Raw genomic sequence first — 12,145 nt, 5'->3', positions numbered from 1 at the left:
CGTATTTATTTATTGCAATGTATTTTGATTATTGATATTTATTGAACTTGGGACATAAATGTCGAAAATATGGTAAACCTTTTTTTCAGCTTCCGGTACCAACATATCTCGTCAATAAATAAAATAAATTACCCACAACTCATAGATTATTATACTCTAACAAAAATCTGATTTATATATGATCAAAGGGTCAACACTTGCAAACATTATTTGTCTGCAGAGAGTCAATTTGGTATCCACTATCAAAAATATTTTATCATGATTTAGAATTTTTTATAAGTTGTGGCTTTACGTTACACCTACAAAATGTACATATAATATTACTAGTGCATAGATTTAAAAAAAAAACAATTTTGTTTGAGGATTTTAAACTTCATATAAATATTATGTGAGAAATGTTAAAAGCACATAATTCTCTTACTAAAAGAATCTACAAACAAAAGTGATTTATTAAATGCAATAAAAAAAAAGTTTAAAGATACAAAACTTAGTGTAGTAAATATTTCATTTACAAAAAAAAAACAATAAAACACATTATACAATTTTTACGCATATAGTATAAAGTACAATAGTATACTAAAATCGTTTATTTTTTTTATTTTCAAGTTATAACATTATAAATACACTTACCTATATACTGTATATTAAAATAAATACAACTTTAATTTGAATATTTTGAGCATTCGATAACCACGGTTTAATAATGCCGTGTTGTAACCCTTATAGTATTTATTTTAATAAATAACAAATTACAACCTAAGTATAGGTACCTTTAAGTGTATTAATTTATTGATACTATAATAGTATATTATTATGTCGATAAAATGAATGAGTACAAGCTAAATTGTTCAAGTCCTTAATAAAATCTATGACATGTATTATATATATTAATTTCAGTTTTAATGAGTTTACGCTCCAAATCACACTGTTCAAATTGAACTGGCATACCTCAATTTTAGTAATTTCGTGTAATTCCACAATAATTTATTTTTAAGTAGAATTTATACCTATAACCTATTTAAATTTTCTATTGAAATATAAAATAATGTCAACATTATCTGAATTTTGAGTATTCTCAAACTTAAAATTTGAATTTATTAAATAAAATTATAACCAAAAGACAGCCAAATTTAGATTTCAAGCCTATATTATAGGTATGTTAATTTGAATACCAATAATACAACTGTCGCTAGTGATAAATAAGATTGGGTTTTCGCCTGTCGTCTTATTTCAATCTCCTAGACACATCTACACAGGATAGTGGCTTAATATCATTCTATTTTTATTATTTGTTCAAATAGTTATTTTAATGCAACATACAACATGGTTAAATTTATATATCTTACTATCAAATCAATATTTTAAGAGGTGTTCGAATTATAATAATACAAATAATAGGTATATGTAAGGATGGTTATAAGAACCTGATAAACCTTCATGATTTTTCTTTTTAAAAATGTTATGAAATAATTCATGCATTTAAAAAAAAAAAAGCTTTAGAATATAATAATAATATCCATCTTATTAAAAAAAAAATGTAGTTATTTCATTATAGCACTTATATTTCACATATTATAATTCATGTATGATGGTAATGTATGAATTATTATATTATGATATAGTATACATAACTATAATTTATAGTAAATACTAAATACATAGACGTAATCAGGGCTTTGAATTTTTTAAGTTTGAATTATGACTAAAATTATTTTTATACTCTAATTACCTTTTTTTTAATTCTCAGTCTTTTCCTTTGTCTTTGATTTAATAATAAAAATATTTAAAAATCACCTTTAAAATATCTACCAACTATATACATATATATATATATTTATATATATAATATGATCAGTTAATAAATAATTTCGTATAAAATTGAACACTTTTTTTAATAATGAACATGATGGTATATAAAACTAACTAAAATAAAATCATAATTTCTACATTTGTATCTGCTTTGGTGAGACTCCAAAATAATATTAAAAGTATTTTCGAAAATTAGTTTTGCATATATATGTAAAATGTATTACTACAAACTGTGTTGAACAATATTATTTAATGTAATATAAGTTTAGAACGTTGTTTTAAAGTAACAATAAATAAAAATAAATTTATTAAACCATAAACAATAAGTTTTCAATATTCGAATTCAAAAAAATGCATAATTTTATTTAAAATATACATCTGTAGCAAATACAATTGTTATCGTCAATAACACTGTTTTATCTTAGGAAGTATTTATATTTATTCGTAAATAAGTTTTATGACTTAGAATATAATATGTATATTTTTTTCGAATTTTGTAAGGCCAGACAAGTTTGGTAGTCATTGTTGTGTAACCGAGCAAATAGAACGGAAACCGCAGTGAAAATGGATCGAAACGAAACTGAGCGCGATGAAGAATAGCAATGGCATAACTCCCACTCTAACCCTACACGGTCCCACACCCTTCGCTACTCGCGAATCCATTAGGTAAATAAAAAGGAAACGCCCAAAATATTGATACGTCACACGCAAAAGTTCGTGTGTACCCCTGTGGGAGAACGCATCCTAAGCCGATGACTCTCGGCACATAAACATCGCGCGCATATATATCATATACATAATAATATATAGATATAATATAAAAGGTAGGTATAATTAACTACCTGCCTGCTTTGGGCTTTATTTCGAGCCCATCTATCATTATACTTTGCAACGCGACATTAAAATATTTTTTAATATTCGTGGAAAAAAATATGTATAAATAACTATAACAATTTATTAAATAAAATATTAATGTCTTGAGGTTTGGTCTTTTTTTTTTTCTTCAGCATTATTAACCGGGACGCTGAGGACATATCACAGGGTGGGCTGCGAGACCCAATCGTTGGCGCTAACGTGCCCAACCGGAACGATAATTTCGGTGCAGTCAGCCCAGTACACGCCAGGTTCATTAGCGTTACCTTGCTCCGACACCAGACTTGCCGCCAATCTCAACAACAGCTGCAGCTGGCCTCAGGCCTTACAGGTACGCCGAAACACGATATATAATACAATCATACGTTTGTCAAGCTATACAATATTCGGCGAATAAACCGTTGCATGTGCATAAATCTCGCCATGCACAAAATATTGAAGTTTATATAACCGGTAGTACCTACATGGATGAGGTGTACCTGTGGTTCATTTATAATTTTTATTTTTTTGTTTTTCTTAAAATGTATAACACGATGAGGATTCAAAATTAACTGCTATTATTATGTTTGAAATCATTTTTTTCGTTTTACACCGATTAAGTTTAAAAAAAAAATGTGATTCATCAAGGGTATATGGTATTTTGTAATGAACGAATAGACACGCTCCTTTACTCCACAAATCTTATAAATCATAATTCCCTCCCCCGTCCACCGTTTATGTATATCGAGCGTCATATACAGATGAATAAAAACAAATGTTGATTCAAAGACACGAGGAAAATGAAAATAAATCTTATACGTTTTAAAATCAATTTATTATAAAGAGAAGCAGAAACAGTGGCGGTAAGGAGTGGGAGAAAGAATAAATTGGTGTAGTACAAAATAATCTGTCAAACGTGGAAAATAAATTGTAAAATACCAATACATTCCTTCATTCAGAGTCTAAAATCGTAAATACATAAGAAATAAAATTGAAACCCCGATAAAAATGTCTTAAAACTATTGTGGAGTTATTAATAATTATTATACCATGATATATATATGCATAATGCATATACCTACGTATTTACGCATTATCTGAAAAAAATCATTATTAATCAAAAACATACTTTACAGAATAAATACCTCTGTTTTTTCTCGAACGATCTGTTGATATACTTTATACATATGTGTGCATAACCACTTGTCCGATCACAAAAAGATTCGTACGACCATTATAAATGCTGATGACAGATATTGAAACCTCAATAACAATTTCAATCATATTTCATATTATAATAATGAAAAAAAAATTATATTAGGTATTTGATTTATGGCTTTTCACGATAATGCACAAATAATTTGGATTAATCAGAGAACATTTAAATAATATTTAGTCTACAACTCCATAAATTAATTTTCTGTGACTCTGATTTAAGCACGAATATTTAACCACAAAGTGGGTAATAATTCTTAAACTATAATTAATGTTAGTGCAACTAGATTTATTACACAATATATCATGTCTGTATACAATTATTGAATTACAAATTACTATTTATGTATACGATTTTTCTGTACCGCCTACAAATTTAATGCCTTACGTGAAGTTCTAAACAGTATTGTTTATTTTACCAATGAACGATTCAGCTAGAGCCAAGTGCTAAACATATGAAATAAACACAAATGTAATCAAAAATATAATTGTATACAACTAATCGAATTATAAGTGTATTCAGTATCCATATTATGTATTATTCATAAAAAAACATCTTAATAAATGATAATATAAACAGATAACTGTTCCGTAAATCTTAATGATATATCCAAATTATACTGTAAAGTCGAAAACAACTAAGTTTCATTGAAAAATATAAATATAAAATGCATTTTGTAAAAGTTAATATAATTATGTATAGAACAATAATAATTAATTCAATTGGTAAAAAACGGTTATTTTTAAATATTATTATCGTAATAATATATAAATTATGTAATATCATCTAAACAATGTATGTGATTGAGTAATTTTAATAGTTATTATAAATCATTTTTATTCAAAAACCCTTTACTTTCTAATATTATCATATAGTTACAGTGTTCAACACAAACCCATGTTATCAATATGAATTGCATTATGCTACGAAAAATTGTTAATAATCTTACAGATAAGGTAAATATAATATTATTTAAGTTAAAATAAATAAAATTACCATATAGGTATTTACATCATTTTCTCCATTAACAAATTAAATTGTTAATGCTTTGTATGACGTATAGGGGCTCCTTAATGTATACATCATAGAGTTTTGAATGCATAACCTTTAATTAGCATAAAGTAAACCTTATAATAAACCAACTAATTATTTTCACTAACGAATCAAGATTAACGGAGTCGTTATTATTTAAAAGTTATTTTTCCGAGTATTTGATAAATATACATAAAATATTTAACACAATTAAATAATACTTACCCAAAATCTAAAATATGTTCTACCTCATTAGATATACGTAAATAAATACTGCTTAATGCCAACAAGTTAAAATAAAGCAAGTAATTCCTGGTATAAATAAATTAATTCAATGCGTTTTTATTTTTACTAATCAAAAATAAATGAGTTAATTATATATTTAAATCAAAAAAAAACACACGATGCATTTGAAAATGTTGGTATTAACAAAAAAAAATTATATATAAATATAAATATTTTTTAAAAAATAACCATTTCTACAGTTTGTTAAATCCAATTAGTAATTTAAAAAACTGGCAATTTTAGTATTTTCTTTTAACTTTTCAAAATCATTTAATTTTGAATATACCTATAGCTCACTCAAGACTTACAAAAAAACGGTTTCCTTCCTATAAATATTCTCATAATCCAATATCATTAAAAATGTATGATAGTAATGTTGTCAATTTCCTATTTTTATAAATTATAGGGATAGATTTCTTCAGTAATAATTCAATGTAGACTTCCTATTTATTGACAACTGACATAATAATTAATATTTAAATGTAATTTTTAATAATAAAATAAGTATATGATAAAAAAATTTAATACATCAAATAATGTTTAGATTTAGTAATTTAAAAAAATAGCACCAAATAATATCATGATAGGGAATTTAAATTTTAATTGCTATCAAACAGTCGACATTATTTTCCTATTCATATTTACATAATACCAATTATACAACAATCCTATTATTTTTTTCGTTTCATAGATTATTGAAATTATCACATTAGAAATTTAGAAATCAACTCTCTCTCATCCAATAATGTTTAAATAATGTCATACTCAACGACTTCATCTTGACTTCTATTTCTTACATCGATAATTTTTTCGATTTCCCGTACCTCCCCTAACTATATTATCGCATTAATATAATTTTTTTTCTCCGTACCGAGTTAATTCTACTATAAATCTCCTCTAAGTTTCTGTCAGTCATATCAGGCAGAATTCGAGGTTATGAAATTTAAAATCGCTCGACAAAATCTACATTCATCGTAATACTGATATAATAATGTCATCATCGTAAACTCCTTGAGCACGATTTTTCTCCCTTTTTTACGATGCCACACTGACTACTATTCTGATCTTCCTATCTAACTACATTTAATCTGCATGCTAATTTTGTCTCTATATTATATTATTCAAACATTGAAATATACCGTACACCGTGCTCCACATCAGCCATGGCTTATAAATTATAAATCTTAACTCGTTTATGAATTGTATTGTTTATTTTAGTTATATGCGTACGGGTCATTCATTATTACATGATTACCATTTACCACTATACAATATATATATATGCTTTTCAATTTTCATTCAATGACTCGCCTATCCGTAAGACTGCACCTTAATTAATGTATCTATGATCTTTCTCGCATATTGTTTGACTGTCCGTATCTCTCAGCTCAACGCCGTGTATCTCTTTCAATGCGTAATACTCACTCTTACACTTCCTCCATTCATTACTAAGCTTTTGTTAAAATTATAATATATAAAGCATCAACATTTGTATTCTGAAAGCTGGCTTTTTATATCTAATCACTATTGTTATGTTTTTCTATTTACCTACGTCGATTTTCGAATGGATGATACTATTTTTTAAATTACGTGAATATATATTTCTCTATTGACAATTTCTTATTTTATATTTTATTTTTTTTATCTGCTTAAATTCTTAAATAAATAATAACTACAAAATTTAAAATCTAAATACTATATTATTATCTTTTAAATTTATCTATCAATATAAATAATATAAACATATTTGTACTAATTATATTTATTATAATTCACTCTAGTCCTATACATTTCTAGATTCTAAATAGAAGGATGAACATATTAATTGATTACAATGATGTGTTTTTTTTTCATTCATTACATTTTAAAGTAGTAGAAATATTTCAAATTTTAATGTATAACTTCAATATGTTATCTGGTATAAAATTGGATCTAGTTTGTAGTTCAAGGTAGAAAATGCACAGGTTTTTTTTTATAATTAAGAAAAAACATGAATAAATTAGAAAAAAAAGAAAAATACACAAAACCAGTTTAAAAAAAATGATTATCTTATTTTGTAGTAATTCATATTTGACCTTTCCATTACAATGACTTATTCAATGACGAGGTATACTTGATTCCAACTGTACAGCAAAGTGGTTAACTACTTGTCTACTTTACTTATATTTACAATTAAAACAAAATACTGTATATTTATTTTAATTGGTGTATTATAATTTGTGAATTTATTTATTCTTAAATAATCATTTACAATTTCTTACACACTTTTTTTTATACAATATTTCATAGATAAATTTAATATCTTTACATGCTTTTCATAATTTAATACTTCTAGTTTAAAGTAGGTTTTGCGTTAAATATTAAATAAAATAAAAAACCGTCAAGTATATTTTAATATTTAATATATGAAATTATTTTACTGGAGTTCCAGTTATTTTAGAAATTTAATCTAAATACCTTTAAAGAGGAGAGATTAGGTTGATAAAATGTTTGTTACGTACAATAAAAAAGGTTTTCTAAAATATACGGGTTTAATCGTTTTAGTGTTTCTAAATTTTTGCAATATTCAAAACATTTCACAAAATACATTTTGAAATAATTATTAGTTTTCGATAACAATACATACGAACAACAAGGATTCACAACACATAATAACATGCTGTAACGATCAACCCTATTTGAGTAATACCTACTAATAAACTTAGTTTATATAAACAGTATATTACTACATATATATAATATAAGGGTAAAAGGTTAAACATGATAAAAAAAGACCAGAAACTCGTATCATCAACATAGATAATGTTCTGTTATCTTTTGTTAAAAATATAGATATATACGTCTATGTAACACAACATAAAACATTTATATTGTATAAAATATAATGGTTATAGAGCAATTTTTATATACCTAAATATGTATACCTACTACCTAGTAATAGATAATATGAAGCCATAACACAAATATAAGTATACCTATTTATCATAAAAATAAGATAGTGTGGTGTAGTATACTTTATGACATTTTAGTGGATACTTGTACCATTATGCCTAAAAGTACACAAAAAATTAAAATTTGTGCAAGCCATATTTAATTAATATTTTATTACCATCATTAAATTCGAAAATTATTTTATGTTCTCAAAATTATTCACCGGAAATACATCATGGGGGAGAAGTAATAATAAAAAAAGGTGTATTTTTGTAAGTTCTTTTATATATATTTTAAAATTAACTTATTTGTATGCCAGTCACTTTTTTTTCTAATGATTATTTTTCCTCAAATTAGTCTTTATGTAAATATTCAAAATAATCATGAATTAAAAGTATCCATTGTTTTATTTTTTTTTTTTTACTTTTTTACGTTAATACATATAATATGGTCGATTAATTTACATTTTTTTACCTTCAAATTTTAGATAAAATTTTTCTTATTTACCTATATGATCATTTGTACCATTTTTAATTTACCGATGAATATAATATTTAAAATAAAGCACAAAAAAATGCATTGTAAAATAAGTACACTGATAAAAAAAAAGTTGTAATAAAATGTTTAAAACTTAAATTGTACATATTTTAAAACGTCTGCATTACATTATGTGACAAATAGAAATAAAAACCACACACAATGAATTCCCTAGATGGCTAGATAGGTACTTTAACTGTTTAATATGCATTAACTATCACTTATTCCATAACCGTTGGCTTCCATCTGTCGAAGCACAAATTACATAATAATGTATATATTTATTATTTAGTCAGCACGCATACCATAGGCGTAATTACTAGGTTGCGACGGGAACTCGCTCATCCGGGTATTTTAGAGTGGGTGTAAAACGATAAGTTTTGCACCCTCTTGCAATTCGTTTAAGTTTAATTTCAGTAATTAGCTGTAACTATGAATAGACAAATGATATAAGTAAATTATTGTTTTAAATAATTGTTATGAACAATGGGTTATAAATTTTGCAATTGATAAAAATATAGTTTGTCCATTATGCATTCACAATTTGATAAAATCAAGTATATAAATGAAAAATAACAGTTCTTATTTCTTTCATAATTATTTTAATTAATATGTTTAAAAAAATATTATTAGTTAAAAATTGAAACTTAATATCATAATATTATTATGTTCTATACACAATGGAATTTTTAATTATTTAAATTAATTTTAAGCTATTTATACCACAAACTTATATTCATACCATTCTATAGTATGCGATAGTAATTGAAACGTTAACAATAATATTATATTATGATACTATACCATAACAATTATTATACCTAATTTAATAATAAAATATGCGAAGTTCTTATAAAAAATTAGATCAACATATCGTATAAATAATAGAAAATAAAAGCATACAGCTAACCTGAAGATTCATAAATAAAAACTAATTTAACTTCACTTTATATGACCAGAAATATTTTTAAAAAAACGTTTTCATAGAAATGATGAAAGCGGCAAAGTTAAATTTTTAATTTAAACTCTTTGATGTAATGTTCTAGAAAAAAAATATGGTATAAATCTAAAAAAATACTTTCATATTATAAACTTGTATCATAACTTAATGGTCATAAAATTTATTTAAAAAAATGCATTTGTACGGGTTTATATGGAAAAAATATCTTTTCTCCTTTTATACATAATTATAAATTAATTAAATAATTATTGCACAATATCTATTATATAATAATTTTAGCTCCTTCAATATGTTTTATGATAAATTAATTTTATTTTACACGTTCATTGGAGGAAATCATTTTTAATTTTAACATTATATAAAAACAAAACTATCCACCTATAACATTTATATAAATTATTGCTATAGTAGTTAAAATATGGTAAATACGATTACGTATATGTTCGTGTAACATATATTATATTGTTTGGAGTGAAACTATGGATTTCCTCACTCCTCGACCACAAACAATTGAAGGGATTAATCCCATTCATTCAACTTGTTGTATTTTTTCTGTCCTCCCAAAAGTGATCGTAATTTCCCATTTAACTGTGATAGCTTTATCTCCCTTTTTAACCTCTCTAACCCGGGTAGCTGTATAATAAAATATGCCTTAAACAACGTGCAGTTCAAACTTTAATATAATATATACCTATACTGTAAACACACACACATACGTATATTTATTTATATATATAAATATATAAATTATTTGAGTTCGAACTTTTACAACGTCAGCTTTTCGTTACAAAAGTTTAGCAGTGTAAATGATACCCCACCACACATCGGTACGTTGTTTCCCAGTAGTTTAAAATTACAGGAGAAAAATAATTGTAGAATGTCAATTTAACAATAGCTACCAATTATCAAACAATACTATGACTGTATAAAAACAACTTTTTCGCAATCCTACGCTAATTTTATAAATTTATATTAATAAAATAAATATTATGATTTATTATTATTTAAAATATTAGTGTGCAAAAAAAATGTCAATATTCTTTAGAAATGTTATAAACGCAAAGAAGCCAAACAAAATATAATGACTTATTAAGTATATTTTTTCATATAAATGGGTGTTTACGAAAAATAAACATTTCTTTAAAATATGTTTTTTCATATTATGTATACTTACTTTTGTATTTTATGGATTTCATTCTTATTTACTTTATTTTATACTACCTACTCTAATACAATATCAATGTTTTAGCATAACCGCATCGATTCAGTTGTTGATCCTAACCTAACTATGAATCGACCAAGACACGATAAGCGCTAGGAGTCAGTTCATAACATAACATACATTCCAAATACAATATATGTAAATTAAGTATATCATTAAACATAATAATATTTAGGATACCTGCAACTTTTAACAGTATAAAATAATAAATTTGACTTAATTGTAATAGTTATCAAGTCGTTTTCCCAAAAATACTATAAATTACGTGGACGGGTTACTACCTACATTGTAAACGAAACTCATTATAAATATATTTTACCAAGTCACGTTTAAAATACGTGTAGAAAGAACGATTCAAGATTATAATATTATAAGCATTGTTGAAACGCATTCATTGTTGAATTATTTTTATCACTTGTGACTTTTACTAAAATAATAAATACTTTTTTGGGGTCGCTATTCTAGATTATTTACATACAAGTATATAACGTGTTAAATAAACAAAATAAAATTGTCCGGGAAGTCGATAAATCTACGATAAAAATAAGAAATGTCCAAAATGCTCATAAATAATTTATACAATTATTTAGACTGCTAAAACATGGGTGCACCCTTTGTTTCCTCCCTTACCTCATTGGTAGATTTGTGTATGCGTTATACATACGCACATACATATATATATTATATATATATATATATATATATATATAACGCCTATCGTAAAAAACGTTTAAGCTTTTGCGTGTACGTTAAAATATATACAGCGTATAATAAAAAAAGTTTAGAAGGCAAGTAGAATTTAAAAAATAAAATGCACGGCATTTAATAACGTTATTTCCCTACTTCGATAAAATCGAAATAAAATCCTGTCTTGGCACTCTAACACAGTAACTCTAACATTATCCAAGTCTCACCTACTTATACATTATACACTTAAACACATTTCAAATGATACGCGTGACTAAGTTTTTAACACGATACACTCAATTTTCAGTTATGATTATATTATAATAATATAATATTATTATTATTATTACTATTGTAAAAAATACTTATAAGTTACAACTATACTATCATTACAACAAAATAAAAAATTTACAATTTTTTTCTACATACATCAAACATATAAGATAATATTATTTGTTATTTATAAGCATTAGTAGCTTATAAAAGAAGAGTACTCTAGCAGATTATATGACCCACTCCATTAATATCAACTTTAAATGCTTATAAATAATAAGCTATACGTTCAAAATTTAATATTTACAGTGTAAACCCCATTTTCAACAAAATAATCTAA

At 24.9% G+C, this 12,145-nt stretch overlaps 1 protein-coding gene across 2 annotated transcripts in view; it reads left to right on the top strand.

The window, feature by feature from the left end:
* Positions 1–12,145, top strand: part of LOC132921747 (protein eva-1 homolog C) — a 212,095-nt gene that overhangs the window by 148,438 nt on the left and 51,512 nt on the right. For both annotated transcript variants that reach the window (XM_060984927.1, XM_060984926.1), the window contains exon 2: positions 2,817–3,013. In XM_060984927.1, the coding sequence (XP_060840910.1) occupies positions 2,817–3,013 (197 nt within the window). The remainder of the gene's footprint in view (positions 1–2,816; positions 3,014–12,145) is intronic.

This window comes from Rhopalosiphum padi, chromosome 2, assembly GCF_020882245.1.
Source record: "Rhopalosiphum padi isolate XX-2018 chromosome 2, ASM2088224v1, whole genome shotgun sequence".
Classification (NCBI taxonomy): Eukaryota; Metazoa; Arthropoda; class Insecta; order Hemiptera; family Aphididae; genus Rhopalosiphum; species Rhopalosiphum padi.
The sequence above is the reverse complement of the archived record's forward strand: the minus strand, read 5'-3'. Positions and strand labels throughout refer to the sequence as shown.